The 15948-nt window shown below is 34.1% G+C and overlaps 2 protein-coding genes across 3 annotated transcripts; one reads left to right on the top strand and one right to left on the bottom strand.

The window, feature by feature from the left end:
- Positions 1-374: 374 nt before the first annotated feature.
- LOC145295869 (uncharacterized) lies at positions 375-9644 on the bottom strand. 2 transcript variants are annotated; one of them, XM_080141603.1, is made up of 3 exons: positions 9546-9644; positions 3800-3899; positions 375-3000 (listed from the first exon to the last, which is right to left on the bottom strand). In XM_080141603.1, the coding sequence occupies exon 3, from the start codon at positions 2904-2906 to the stop codon at positions 504-506; it is 2403 nt and encodes an 800-aa protein (XP_079997729.1). In that variant the 5' UTR covers positions 2907-3000; positions 3800-3899; positions 9546-9644; the 3' UTR covers positions 375-503. The 2 variants fall into 2 exon arrangements, with proteins under 2 accessions (XP_079997729.1, XP_079997730.1); XM_080141604.1 differs by lacking the exon at positions 3800-3899 and having other exon boundaries at positions 9546-9607.
- Positions 9645-13553: 3909 nt separating this feature from the next.
- Positions 13554-14378, top strand: LOC145296303 (uncharacterized). The gene has a single exon (XM_080142503.1). It carries the CDS (start codon positions 13554-13556, stop codon positions 14376-14378), a length of 825 nt encoding a protein of 274 aa, XP_079998629.1.
- Positions 14379-15948: the final 1570 nt, after the last annotated feature.

The following is a 15948-nucleotide window of genomic DNA, read 5'->3' as shown; positions in this document are numbered from 1 at the left end:
TCTTTGATTGATGTTTTAAATTATCGTTCTGTGCGAACGAGACTACATGTTTCAGTTTTTTTCTCCCATGTGTGTTCAAAGGTGGCTTTATGTGCCTTTCTGAGATGTTGCTATTAGTGTTGTGGCGATTAATCAGAATTTGGAATCGAAAAAAAATCAGAAGTTTGGAGGTATTAGAATCAGAAAAATTTGTGCCTATTTTTCGATGCTGAAAACGATTCTTTTCATAATTTAAATGTTTGTTTTTGGTTAAAACTTAATTTTCCATGATTCATATTAATGACAAAACGATAAATATTTATTGATTTTAAATTACCAGTAAAACTAAAATTTTGAGAAATAATATGTACATTTTTCATGGTTTTTGTTTACCCCCCCCCCCAAAAGCAACTCTATATTTAGAAATTAAAAAGAAGAATCATGAACTCAGAACAGAATCAGTAATTGTATTGAAATTGGGAATAATATTGGAGTCATTTCATCACTAGTTGCTATCAACATTTTCACAGGGTTTTTCCTGTATGTCTTCGATTGATATGTTTTTTTAAATTACCATTCTGTGCGAATGAAAGTCCACATGTTTTGCATTTATAAGGTTTTTCACCTGTGTGTATTCGAAGATGGTTTTTTAAAGACGAACTTTCAGAAAACGAAGTCCAACATATTTCACAAGAATGAGGTTTTTCTCCAGTGTGAGTTCGCATGTGTTTCTTTAAAGAACCATTCTCTGCAAACGCTGATTCACACAAATGACAAGAATACGGGCGTTCGCCAGTATGAGTCCTCACATGACGCTTTAAATCTGAACTCCCTAAAAATACAGAACCACAGATTTTACAAGAATAAGGCATTTCTGCAGAGTGTGTTCGCAGGTGTGTTTTTAAAGCTGAGTTATCCACAAATGCAGAGGAGCATAATTTACAAGAATAAATTTTCTCGCCATCATGTGTGTGCATGTGTTCTTTTAAGGAAGCCGTATCTGAGAATTCAGAAGTGCAAACTTTGCAGGAATAAGATATTTTTTCTTTCATGTGTATTCGTTTGATATGCGTCTTTAAGATACAACTTTTTGAGAAGGAGTTTCCACACATTTCACAAAAATAAGGTTTTTCTCCAGTGTGTGTTCGCATGTGGCTTTTTAATGAAGAATTTTGTGAAAATGCTGAACCACACACTTCACAAGAATATGGTTTCTCCCCAGTGTGAGTTCTCATGTGGACTTTTAAGGCTGAAGTGTTTGAAAAAGAAGAGCCACATACTTCACAACAATATGGTTTTTCTCCACTATGTGTTCGCATGTGTTTGATTAAGTTCGAATCCTGTGAAAAGGAAGAGCCACAGACCTCACAAATATATGGTTTCTCTCCAGTATGTGTTCGCATATGCCGTTTCAAATCAGAACTTGTCAAAAAAGAAGACGTACATAATTCACAAGAATAAGATTTCTCTCCATTATGTATCTGCATATGTTCTTTTAAAGTAAACAAATGTAGGAATGTAGTATCGCATTTTTTGCATGAATAAGGCTTCTCATTGTGTGCCCGTTTGATGTGGGTTTTTAAATTACAACTCTGTGAGAATGCTAATTTGCATATCTTGCATGAAAATGGTTTCTCTCCAGTATGAGTTCGGATGTGGCTTTTTAAAGCTGAATTCTCCGCGAACGCATTTCCACATATCTTACAAACGTGAGGCTTCTCGCCTGTGTGGGTTCGAATGTGCCGTTTCAAATCAGAACATGTGGAAAACGAAAACGTACAAACTTTACAAAAATAGGGTTTCTCACCACTGTGTTTGCGCAAATGTCCCTCCAATGAAGTGTACTGTGAGAATGCCATGTGACATATTTGACAAGAATAAGGTTTTTCCCCAGTGTGTGTTCTCACATGTCTTTCCAAGTTAGCATATTGCGAGAATGCACACTGACATACTTTACAAGAATATGGTTTCTCTCCACTGTGTGTCCGCATGTGTATTTTTAATGACGATTTCACAGAAAATGCTGCATCGCATACGTTACAACAATAAGGTTTTTCACCTGTATGCGTTCGCATATGAATTTTTAAAGAATACTTTTCAGAAAATGATGACCCACAAATTTTACAAGCATATGATTTTTTGTTTGGGTGTGTTTGCATGTGTAGTTTTAAGTCACGACTGCGTGAAAATGAAAATGTACATACTTTACAAAGATAACGTTTCTTTTTGCTTTCAATTTTTTTATCATTTTGTATTAGCTGGGGATGGGGTATCTTACCAGATCCCAAACATTTATCCTCTATTTTATGCATACCAACCGAGATATGTTTTTCAGTGTGTTTTCGCATGTGTTCTTTTAATGTTAATATATGTGGAAATTCAAGTCCACATGCATTGCACGAATAAGACTTTTCTTCATTTACACTTGGTACAGACTGCGTTTCAAAATTTGAACTCTGTGTGACTGCTGCTGCCGATAGCACACAAGATTCCTCACCTGCATGTTTCTTCATGTGTTTTATTAAAGACGATTTCACACAAAATGCTACTTTGCATGTTTGACAAGAATGTGGTTTTTCTCCAGTGTGTGTTCTTATATGTTTTGTTAGATTAGAATTATCAGCAAACGCGGATCCACATGTTCGACACAGATATGGCTTTTCCCCTGTATGCGTTCGGATGTGTCGTTGCAACGATGACAGTTGCGAAAACGCGGATTGACATGTGTTACACAAATATGGTTTTTCTCCTGTGTGCGTGCGAACGTGTTTCGTTAATGTTGATTTTGATGAAAACGAAGCACCACATATTTGACAACTGTGACGTTTCTCTCCACTGTGTGTTTGTAGATGTTGATTAAAATCTGAACTGCACATAAATCCTAATTTGCATACGTTGCAAAAATAAAGTTCTTCGTTTTCAAGCATTTCCACGAATTTTGCGAAAATGTTGTTGCACTCACTTTGAAAGACAAAAATTTCCCGCAGTTAATATTTATGAATTTCCAACAGTTGTTGTTATCTGTGAATGAAAAAAAAATTAATTGTTCATTTCAAAATTTGGGGTTTTATTTGCAAAAAGAAAAAACTGTATAATTATTTCAGCCTACAATAGGTATTAAATTTTATAATATAAGAAATATTAAATAATTTTTACATCACAAGAATATTTTATATATATCGAAATCGAACCAATTAGTCTTTAATGATCCCAAAAAATAAAATCTTTGTCTATATTGCAAATCGACTTGCTAATAAAAAACCAAACAACTCTGATTTAATATCTGTTTACAGATGCAATGATGAAGACACACTTGTTTTTTATATTTTGCATATTTTCTGGGGTTCTTGAAATCTAATTGAGCCTCAAAACTAATTCATGTGCATATAAATAATAAACAAAGGCATCTTTACCAGAAGACATAGAAACTAAGGACAATAATGACTGGTTCTATGTAAAAAGGAATGGAGGGGGGATAAAGGACTGGTAAGTGTAGAAGATTGTGTGGAAGACACAAACGCCTTTGAAAATATATATAACTCAGAACACAGAAAGACTGATAACAACAGCAAAAGATAGTAAAAATGAACAATACGAGTGACAATGAAAATAAATAATAGCAAATAAATAGGATCACAGAAGACACAATGGATTTCTTTTAATGTAAATAGATATTATGATCTCTTCAGGATTATTTACTTTTCTATTTGGTGAACAGTTAGCATTGCATGTTTTATTTACATACAAATGCCAGAGATATTCAGAGAAACACCTTTGACAAAATGAAACCAAAAATAAAAATAAAAAGAGAAAGAACTACATAAGCGTTTCTCTCCACTTCCAGTTTTGCATCTGTTTAAAATCTCTCAGCAGGAAATTCTTATCTGATAAGTTCATGCATTTCCAATCGGGATTGTTACCTGTAAATTAAGAATAGATATTATTTAAAAATCGTACATCATAAGAATATTTTATATTAAAACAAATTTATACAAACATTTCCTTTTTATTTAATAAATGATATCCCCTTTCATGACAATAAATAAAAATAACAATTTTCATTTAATACATATACATTGAGACACACCATGAAGAAATAGTTTTAAATCATGATAAATATGAAAGATTGCTACCAAAAAATAATCCAATATCTTTGGCAAAGTTTATCATTGAAATTTTGTTAAACATTCTTTCTTTTTAAGTACGAGTTTTATGATTTATTGGGAATGAAAAGTTTTATAAGAATAAACTGAATTACGAATAATAACAGAAACATTGGTTTAATGTGCCTGAGTTTGTACTGATACTTTTACATTTCTAACCTTTGTTAGATATTTGAAAATGTCTCATTAGCATATGTCGCATATTCTAATACTTTTTTATGTACCTTTTCCTTAAATACATTTTCTTTAAAATATAAATCGATTGACATAAAAAAGAAATAAAAAGGAAAAAAAATGTATACCATAATCTAAATTAATTGATCCCTGTGCTTTTTGTATTGTGTAATCAAGTAATCAATTGCTAGTAAATGTAATAGTACTAGAAATATTAACAGAGCAAAGCAAATATACACAAAACTGAATAGAATATGCGACATGATGCATTGAGCTGATAGATATGATCTTTGCAAAGCTAGTTTTACCAAAAATCAATTCAACCAAAACGTAAATGGAGAAAGAAAAACAAAAATAACAACAATTTTGATGAGAAACAAAACATTGCTCGAGCAATATATTGGAAAAGCAACAAGACCATAACAGAAGGAAGTTGATGGTGGATAAGTGGGTAATGAGATAGACTTGCCAATTTGAGTCAAGTTCGAATCCAATTTGTTTAACAGAAACATTTTTACTTAGGGATGTTGGCAACTATCATGTGATATCTCCCATAAGTATCTGATGTATTTCTAGAAAGAATTATAACCAGAAAGACATCAGAGAAACGAATGCCAGCAATAATCATTTGATTCATACGAAAATGAATGAATGCCTCAACAACAACCACCACAACAGGAATGACAAACGACTGAAAAATATGAAAGAAAACCAAAACTTCTGTAAGTTAAAATTAATGAAGAAACGCTGAAAAACGACTGTAAGAAAATACAGCAAGAAGGAACCAATCACAAGAAACTAGAAACCAAAAATCTATGGGAAATCCTGACTACATAACTGAAATAACATATCACGTCTTTAATAACTGTGGACTACTTTCCATGGAAGCAAAAAGATGTCAGAAAGCAACATGAAGAACAGATGATATTTTACATAAAATAAAAACATCATGAAGGAAGTAAATACAGTAATAACAAAAGAACAATCATCGTATAATTCAAATAGAACAATACTGAGAAAAGTGTATACTAAGTAGACCTCTACAGTGCGGATAATACAAGAATCACTGTAAGACTTAGTGCCATTTAAATTCATGAATTCAATAATCAATGCCAGCAAAAATTCAATGGTAAACGGCTGGTGTAATAATACAAACTACTTTGCAAGTGTTATATAGTTGGAGAGTACTGAAAATCTTTAGAAACTTGTAGCTTAGACTCCAATGAAGATCACTGATAATGGTGAGCAATTATTGATGTGTGTTATTAGTGTAGAACATCTTAATAAATAGAAAGAACTCATTTGCATAGTTTATCGAAAAAGGTAGAAAGTATTTAAAATCTGAGAAGACTTTTCACTTAGATGCCAGGAAACACTAATGATTATATTCAATGAACACTCACTAAAATATTAAGACCATATATGCTCACTGCTCCTACCAAACTGAAAAGCACATTTACAGTTGGATTTTATTTCCATGCAAAATCAATAAGTATATTCTTAACACTAGAACTTTTTTACTCTCTTTTGAATAAAAGAACATAGAAAATAGACTACACTAATAAGTAACTTTTGGCCAAGATCAAAGTGTAGTATCTATCTTCAGATGCGGCACTTCCATTTCTCATTCTCTTTCAGTGGAGGAGAAATCCTTCACGACTGAGACAATTTTTATTTTTGTACCTTTTCTCCACGTTAAAAAACGACCCTGGTGTCTTACTCTGTACCGTGGGGAGGCATTGTAAATAGGTACACTAATAAGTAACTCCCTCATTCCTACCAAACAACTTTGAAACACGGATAAAAATTGAAGGATTCTTTTTGCATATAGCATCATTAGCTAAGAATTTTTTTTTAAATACTAGAACGTTTTCTAAAATAAAACCTGTTACCAACTCACTTAGTATGTTAATGTTTACTGACTTTACTTCAGTTCATTACACATCGTTTATAATTTTTTTTTTTTTTTTTTTTTGTATTGCTCCTAGTGCTTGTCAAAATTTTTCTGAAACCACAGATAGTAGGTTGATCAGAGTTGGGTCTGGTGTAGAGGTTGCAAAATATTGCTAAATCGCGACCCTAACTCTGTCAAGAGTGAAATAACACAAGATTACAAACTGTAGACTATATACCAGTGTGCATTAACTGTAGTACAGGTACCAAGTAGGTTATCTAGAAGTATAACCGTCATAATAACCTACTCAAAAGACACTCCTGGAAGAAAGTAATGGTCTTAAATAACCAGGAATTGACACATAAGCAAATCATTTCCTGTCAGCAGGAAGCATAAAACTACAGCCAAAAACGTCACTAGGTTTTGCAAAGTCAAAAGTGGAATTGACCGATTACTAACTTTCTCGTGATATATTGTTTAACTTATTTTTCTCACAACCTATGATTGTGTTTCTTTCTTTCTTCTGTTTGTAATCACTCATGATGTGTTAAAATGTATTTCCCCTATTATTACTACACAATACTAAATTAATTTTAACTTAAAAACATTCATCATGTCATAATCTTAAATATCTATATCTATATCTATATATATATATATATATATATATATAGGACTACTTCATTTAATCACATAAATTAATATACCGAAAGTATAGATTTATGCATAAACTTTAAGTATTTACTTCAACAGTACTCAATACGTAGGTAGAGCTAGGTAGTAAGTTATAAAATATATATGGAGATTAAGCTACACAGAATAATCCGCATTTCATCCATGCTAAGATTCATCAGGCTTAAGCCTGATGAATCCTAGCATGGATGAAATGCGGATTATTCTGTGTAGCTTAATCGCCATATATATTTTATAACTTATGATATATATATATATTATCGCCTATATATTATTTGGTAAACACACATATTAACCCATTTGAGCGATTGCTTTGTGCTACCTCATAAGAAATACACAATGGCAGGCGATTTGGCGTTCTGAACAACAAATGTTTCAGGACTTCTTGTTTGTTTCATTTCATTTTTGCACAATTTTGTGATACAAAATATTGTTTGTAAATATGAAAATAGAATATTTGTAAACTGTTTTTTTTTACAAGTAAATATGTTTATTTTTGCACAATTTTCTTTTGATTGAAAATATTTCTTATAAATATAAAAAATAAGAATATTCGTATTTTTTGTCAAATAAATGTTTATTTACTCTTTTTTAATCAAATATTTTTAATACGTTCAATTACGTTCTTTTAATTAATCCGAAAACCCGATTCATATTTCTGTAATTGTTAAACATGTATATTTTTTTAACTTTTAAATCAACATTCAGTTCTCTGAAAATGTGCCAGTAAATAAATATATATTTTAAAAAAATATCAGAATAAACTAGGTACGGGGAAAAATGAATGCCGATGCTCAAAATGTATAAACATTTTGACCCCTACTTTTACTTAAAAAATCACCAAAAATCATAAAATAAACCAATTTTAATGAAATTTTCAGTATTTATCAAATAATAATCGCGGAATATAATGAACTAATTATTTTTATTTAAATCTTAGTGGAAATGTATTATTTTGTTTAAATAAAAAATACCTTTACTAAAGTTATGGTTTTCAGTAGTAAATAAAATATACAAGAATTTATTTTTGCTTTTTTATATAAATAAAGCATTGTAATTTGTAACAATAAAAATAAAATAAAATAATTTTTACAGGAACATTACAGAAAAGCCCCTAAAGTCCGTATTAAGGAATTCGATATAATTCAAAGAAAAATTAATTTCTCAAACTACCGATATTACCATTGAATTAAGCATTGTTTATTTAACATTTTCACACAAAAAAAATTATAATTGCAAAAAATATTTCTACTTTTTTTTTAAATTACAGATTTTGCATAATTTTTATATGCAAGATTTTAATAATTCCTTGCTCGCAAGAATGTGAAACTTTTGGTGTAACATATTTTTTATATAATATTGAATAATAATTTTAAAAATAATAATTTAAAAACAGGAACAGAAAAATAATTAAATTAAAAAATGGAAAAATTTATACAAACGTTCAGAATAGGAATGTACGGATGCACGTTTAGGGACAAAAGACAAATATCACACCCCTTTCTCCCTTTTAATTGCATGACGTCATTTTCACAGTCTTTCGACTGGCTGAAATTTTGGGCCTCCGTATTACGTGTTTAGAAAAACTCTAGTAACGTTTTACGAACGGCAGAATACCCCGTTTTGGGCTAATTAATTTACAAACAAGGTGTTTTTTTTATTGTTATTTAACTCAATATCTTAGGACTTTACTTAACAAATTATCTTTGAAATAGACCCAGAAAACTAATATTTATCTTTCAAAGGATTTTTACAATGAATTTATTTAACTTCAAAATTTAGCTGAATTGGGTAGCTCGCTGTGAAAACATTTTTCATAACCCCCCCCCTTTTGAAAATTAACTTTAGTCTCTAATATTTCAAATACAATCAAAAAGTAGTCGGAAACCTTAAAAAAAAATTATCATAAATCGGCTTTCAAAACTAGGCCCCCCCCTATCTTTGTCCGCCCATTTTTGCCCATACCTAGAATAAACACATTCATTTGAAAAAAAAAAAAGAAAAAAAAATGTGATAAATTCATAAAAGTAAATAAACATATTTATTTAAAAAAAAAAAAAACAGTTTAAAAATATTCTTAAAGTTAAAGACAATATTGAAATGAAACAAACAAGAAATCGTGAACGTTTTTCGGTCCCACTCAATAATTATGATTTCCAGTCACCAAGTTTGTGTTCATGTGTTCGCTTGCATATGTAACTCGGTTCCCACATCGTGACATTTATTGGGTGGGTTTCTACCACAATTTTGTTTTATCTCTTATTTTAAAGTGATTATCGAGTCTTCAAAGATATCACGACCATCTTTTCTTGTTCTTCAGCAGCATTCAATAGTACTCATTTTTTAACCGAATAAACATTTTAAATTATATAAAAACACCAAAAACTTATCCAGTTAGGTAGAAAAGTAACTTATCTTGTCTTTAGTAATATTTATTTAATATATATTTATTTTTGTTGCTGTTGGGTTTTGTTGTTTTGTTTTTTATTTACAACTTTTTCGTACCCCTACAAACCCAAATTTTTAAAGACAAATTTAATTTTATATTTTTGTAAACTTAAATCATATTTCGAATTTCCTTCTGCTGTTTGATTTGGAATTCGTTAATTTAACATTCTCGACAATATTCAATATTTACTTACCAAAAACAAGTCGATTTAACAACCTAAACGTGGCGGAAACTTGATTACTTTCAAGAAAAAGTAAATATCAGGAATCGGTGTCGAGAAAAAAAATGTCCCTTTCTTTAAAGATGACCGTTATTAATTAAGAACACCGTTAGTCGACTAATTTCATTTTACGATAACAATGATACGAAAATTTAAATTACCAATTTTAAGAAAAAAAAAAAAAAAAAAAGAAGCTGTTTACTCGGCGTTGCTTGAGTTGAACTATTTAAAAGCTTGAATTTATTTTTCAATGTGGTTGTCCCTGAGTTCCGTGTTTTTCTTTTTTTCCTTTTTTTGTTTGTTGGTTGGTTGTTTTTTTGTTTTGTTTTTTTTTACTTCCGATTTCTACTCTGCTTCACAGCGAATCCCCAGGAAAATTCCCTTCTGTTTAATGGTTACTAGTTTTAAAATAAACAAACGAACTTAGCGTTCCGGGTAGTTTTATTTTTAAACCATAAAAAGCTTTCTTTCTTTTTTTTTATAAAACATATTATCAGACCTAAAGACTTAAATAAAACCACAAAAAGCTTCATTATTATTTTTTATTAGACTCAAGGGAGAACAGTAAAATGTCGGACATATTTTTTGTTTTGTTTTGTTTTGTTTTTTCTTTTTTTTCAAATTAGTTCAAAGATCGGGTTCATCAATGATGCTCATTATAAAACAAGCCCAATTTTTATCATAGCAGTTGATGATGCTCTTGATTGAGTTATGTATATTTTTATTTTTCATGTAACGTTCGTTCCACAGACAAGACAATAAAAAACAAAAAATTAGGCACAAAGTCACTCAAAGATTGAGGACTGGGGATCTGTGAACTGTGAGAAATTTAATTCTCAAAAACTCAATACTCCCTGGTAGAGGCAAAATAAATCCACAAATTACCAAAGCCATACCTTTAAATTCAAAATTTATTCAATAATAACAGCAGAGAAAAGTTATTGGTCCTGGTACAGTCCATTGTAAAACGGTGGGCAAGTTTTGCCTCCCTAAGCAGGAAGCCGGTAGTTAAACTCCCATTGGTGGAGTGTTAGTTCATTTCCTCGAAAGGATTTATGATAATTTATGGTGTTCTCGGCAAGAATGCTGGGTCCTATAATTAGGCCCCAAGCGAGCCCCTTGGGACTCTAATTGAATTCAGAAAAGTTCCAATATTTAGTAGATACAAACATGAAGAAAATATTCAAAGGATGCCATCCTGTAATTAGGATATCTTCGGCATAATATAAAGGTGCCTCTGCTTGTAGTCCTTTGTTCACCAACATTTTGGTGATATAACATGAAGAAATTGTGACAGCTCCATTCTCTGTAAGGCTTTCTTCTTGGAGCTGTCCTGGTGAGTCATTTTCCTGCTGAGGGTTTCACGTGGACTGAAAAAGAAAAGCATGATACAAAAAAGGGCGCTAAGTAATTAACTTGACTCATACAAACTAGCCAATCATGGGCTGTCTATTAGCACTGCGTAGGCAGCTTAAACAAGAAACATAGCGACGTAAATGGAATTTCTCAGACAACACACTCGTCACTGTACATTTGTTGGTCTATGCTAGTTCTAGCTATTATTATCATTCACCACACTACCTTACACACATCGCGGGTTGTCCTACTTAAAATTCCCAAATCAAATCGTTTTTTTTTTTAAATAAAAACAATGTAACTATAAAATGTGAATAGAAATAGAATTACATACTATTTGTTTAATTTATTGGCATGGGGTTGGAAAAAAAGGTCGAAAAATAATCAGAAAAGTGTTAGTAGGACCCAACCCTATCTAAATGGTAGACCGCCCACTGTTTTTTCAGCTTGCTGCCTGAAAACAAGCAGATAGATCTCTAATTGGGGCCAAAGGGCTGGTGTAGGAAAGTGCTCTAAGATGAAAATATCTATCGAGGTGTAGGTATTTTGGAGGCTTCCTCTCAGGGATGGAGGGCTAGCTAAGAATCCAATCTAGACACTTGTTTTAGGGGTCTCGCAGGATCTGAACGATGGAATATGAACTCCAACTTGGCACCTCTATGCACACACAGATTTGCTATCTTAATCCATCAAGCTGGTGCTTGAAGAAGGAGAGCAGATCCTGATCAGTAAAAGATTCAACCCGACGCTTCTCTTGAACTCCATATCACCATGGCCAGGATCACAAGAAACACCATTCATCACTCCCTGTCCTACGGCATCTCGGCACTGTGGATGATGTAGGACACATCCAGTGGGATTGATGCGAGCCATCATACCCAGAACCATCTGAGTCCTCACTAGTCCAGCACTTTTCAGTATGTTTTGGGCCAATTGCCAAGTTAAGGAAAACTCAAAACCTAGCGCCACTGGGAGCAGATGTCCTCCTTCGACAACCCCAAATGCTGAATGAACAGGTCGTCAACTGCCCCCTCACTAATTCCTTACATAGTTCCTTTCTATTCAGCTTGTGGTTGAGGATGGGGTCGGGAAAAGCAAGATTTCATGCAGACTCTTCTGTCAAGGTTTGGCTCAGTAATAAATAGAGATATTTACAACTAGAAATAAAAATAGGTTTAAGACTTCTAAAATTCGTACTAGAATTGTCCACAAGGACCTGTGGCGCAGTGGTTAGTGTACTTGGTAAAAAGTGACATTCTTCTGAGGGTTAAAGGTTCAATCCTCAATGTGATGGATGGAAAAACACAATTGTGAACTACTTAGAATCTCTATCCAGTCATGGCTGACAGAACAAGAGCATGCTACCCCATGAAGTAAATAAAGGGTCTCACTTGAAATTCCATCCAAATTCCCGAGTTTGACAGAAACATTCCCGAGTTCGACAAGATACACCTGAAGAAAGTTGGAAGTTACATCGACTGAAACGTTGTGAAAATGATACTCAAGATGAGAACAGTAGTCCGGTGAATCCAACTAATACTAATAACCAATCTTCATCTCAAAATTTCAGAAACGTCATCAAATATTATGTTACCCAATCACTTACAACTTTAAAAGCAGCCATCACTGAATATGTTTACCATGATTTTAATGACATTTAAATGACTGTTAAAAACAATGTTACAATGGCTATTCTATAAAGTTGAATGCATTTTAATTGAGTTAAACTGCCCTAAGAGCTTGAAAAAATCCATGTGTTTAAACCCATGAATTCAACTGTCATGTGTATTTTTCACAATTGTAAGTAACTGATGTAATGTGTTCGAACATGTTTTCCTCACATATACACACCCACATGTACGCACGCACATACGCACACACATGCACGCATATACACATCCTCATACGCACACACACATGTATGCACACATATGCGCACAAGTACGCACACATGCGAAACGTCACTTCCCCTGAAAGGAATTCTAGACATGCGCAGTCAGAACACTCACCCCGATATAAAAGTCCACAACACTATTCAACTTCCGCTTTCTTCCCTTTTGCCTGGTTTCGTCAACCAGGCAAGTTCGGCGTCCATAGCTCTTGATTTGGAGACCTTTTCCACGTGGACGACTGCTATCATGAACACAGTTTTGCTGAGGCAAACGCTCCCTTTCTATTTTCCTTTCTACGTGCGAGACGGCCATTTCTCGTCCTCGACTTCATCCCTTTCTTTTCCATGCATGTAGTCGTCAACGCCTGAATGAACACGTGTTTCACCTAAACCATTTTATTTTCAACAGAAAATAAACGACATGTTTATTTTATCCAGCAATTGAGTTTTTGTTTCCTTCATTCCATTCGTTTCATTATTTTCTTTTGTAGCGAGTTAGGGTATTTCCTGGCCCGCAACAAACGATGGTGACCCCATTATTTTAAAATGAAATGAATGAGTTTGAACGAAGCACACGGTAAACTAAACTCTCCCACACAAATTCACGGCACGCATGAAAAATAATTTTTCTCTAAAAAAAAAAAAAACTTGTGGATCATGAGGAGGAACATTTTCAAACCGCGCACAAGAAATTGAAATATAAAAATTTCAACAAAAATCACAAAAAAAAAGAAATGGAACTTCAACAGACGGACTCCCACAACGAAAGAATGGTATTAAACATTCCACCCTTCAACCCGACAAATACAAAAATATGGTTCGTCCAATTACAGGCCATATTTGACGCCAAACGGGTAACCTCACAACGAGCGAGTTATTGTTACCTAGTGGAAAAACTGCCATTGGAGGTGGTAGAGGAAGTCACTGATTTTCTCAAAAAGGTACCTGAGGAAAGACCGTATGACATGCTGAAGCAAGCAATCCTGCAACGAACCGGTATTTCCAACAAAGCCATGCTTTGTAACTTGTTCACACAAGTTGAGTTAGGAGACCGTACGCCTTCTCAACTACTTCGCCACATGAAAACCTTGCTGGGAGACAACAAAATGTCGGACAGCATCATGAAGAGTCTATGGTTGGGTAAATTACCCCCAACTACCAAGCAAATCCTCGCTCCAATGTCGGAGGAGACGGCAACAGAAAAGCTCGCCGACATAGCCGACAGAATTCATGAAAGTTCCCGGAGCCAACAAGTATACGCCCACCAACAACAACCTGACCAAAACCGAGACAAGGAATTAGCAGAATTAAAGTCTGCCGTTGAAAAGCTTTCGAAGCAGTTAGCCGACACACTTCAAACTCGTCAACATTATCCCAGGAACTACAATGACACGCGGCAAAGTTACAGGCAAAGAAGTTCAAGCAGGAACCGATCCACGTCACGACATAGACAAGATGTTTGTTTCTACCACAGGAGATTTGGCGTCAACACGAGAAGATGCACTACACCCTGCGTGTTCAAAAAACCAGCACAGGGAAACGAAACTTCCAGCCAGTAACGACAACGACTGTAGCTGGAGCACAAAACAAAAGGTCGTCTGTTTTATATCTGTGAGAAAATTCATGGATATAACTTTTTAATAGACATCAGAGTGGAAATCAGCGTCATACCGACACCGCATGGCCACCCAACAGGGACTCAATTTTTCAACCTACAAGCCGCCAACGGTACAAAAATACCCACTTTTGGCGAAAAAACTTTAAATTTAAACCTTGGAATGTGAAGGAATTTTTTATGGAATTTCACCATAGCCAGCGTGACCACTCCAATTTTGGGGGCAGACTTTTTAACCCATTTCAACCTATCTGTCGACATGACTCGTCACACATTGACAGACAACGAAACGAAGATTTCGGTGAGAGGAACTACCTCGAAATTTTTAACCACCAGAATCAGCACTGCCCTACCCGAAGATTTACACGTCTGCCAGTTACTCCAAAAATTTCCCCAACTTTCCCAGCCATTTAAAACACGGACCCCATCAAACATAGCGCTAAGCACTATATTAAGACAACAGGACCGCCCGTCTATTCAACCACCAGATGCTTGAAACTGGATAAATACAAATTGGTAAAATCCGAATTTCAAAACCTACTCCACATGGGAATAATACGGCGCTCAAAAAGTGCTTGGTCATCACCACTCCACATCGTACAGAAAGCTGACAACACCACATGGCGCCCATGCAGCGATTTTAGACGCTTAAATGTGAAAACATTTCCAGATAGATATCCTATTTCCAATATTCATGACTTCGCCAATGGACTCCAAGGCGCCACAATTTTCTCCAAACTGGACCTCGTAAAGGCATATTTTCAAATTTCAGTCGCAGAAGAAGACATTCATAAAACTGTACTGACCACACCATTTGGCCTTTACGAGTTTTTAAGGATGCCTTTCGGGTTGAGAAACGCCTGTCAAACTTTCCAGCGTTTGATTGACAAAGTTTTCAGAGGTCTGCCGTTCATATTCGCTTATGTGGACGACGTTTTAATCGCCAGCAGAAACCTCAAAGAACACCGGCTACACCAGGAACAAACTTTCGAAAGACTGTTACATTTCAGTCTTAAACTAAACACCGACAAATGTGTTTTTGGCCACCAGGAAGTTCAATTTCTCGGTCATTTAATTGACAAGGATGGAATCTCCCCTTTGCCTGAAAAAGTAAGTGCCATTTCAAATTTCCCTCTATCGACACCTGTCAGACAAGTATGCCGTTTTGTAGGCATAATTAACTATTACCGACGCTTTTTGCCTAACTGTTCCACGTTACTCGCACCTTTAACGGACTTGTTAAAAAAAACAAACCAAAAACCAACAGTTAGTTTTGGAAGGACCTGCACTACAGGCCTTCGAACAATCGAAAACTGCTTTGCCAAACTTCACCAAACTTACGTATATCCAAGATAGCGATACAACGGAACTTACACTTATGACGGACGCATCGGAAATAGCAGTAGGAGCTGTCATTCATCAAATTTCTGACAACAAAATGACCCCTATTTCATTCTTCTCTGCCAAGTTAAACAAAGCGCAGACTAAATATAGCACATTCTCGAGAGAGTTAC

This window comes from Euprymna scolopes, chromosome 16, assembly GCF_053919585.1.
Source record: "Euprymna scolopes isolate OS-2025 chromosome 16, ASM5391958v1, whole genome shotgun sequence".
NCBI lineage: Eukaryota > Metazoa > Mollusca > Cephalopoda > Sepiida > Sepiolidae > Euprymna > Euprymna scolopes.
This window is presented reverse-complemented; position numbering and strand designations above follow the sequence as displayed.

What these genes read in the sequence shown, in the direction of transcription:
- LOC145296303 (XM_080142503.1), top strand. Translation starts at nt 13,554, where the DNA reads ATGGAACTTCAACAGACGGACTCCCACAACGAAAGAATGGTATTAAAC.
- LOC145295869 (XM_080141603.1), bottom strand. Translation starts at nt 2,906, where the DNA reads ATGCTTGAAAACGAAGAACTTTATTTTTGCAACGTATGCAAATTAGGA.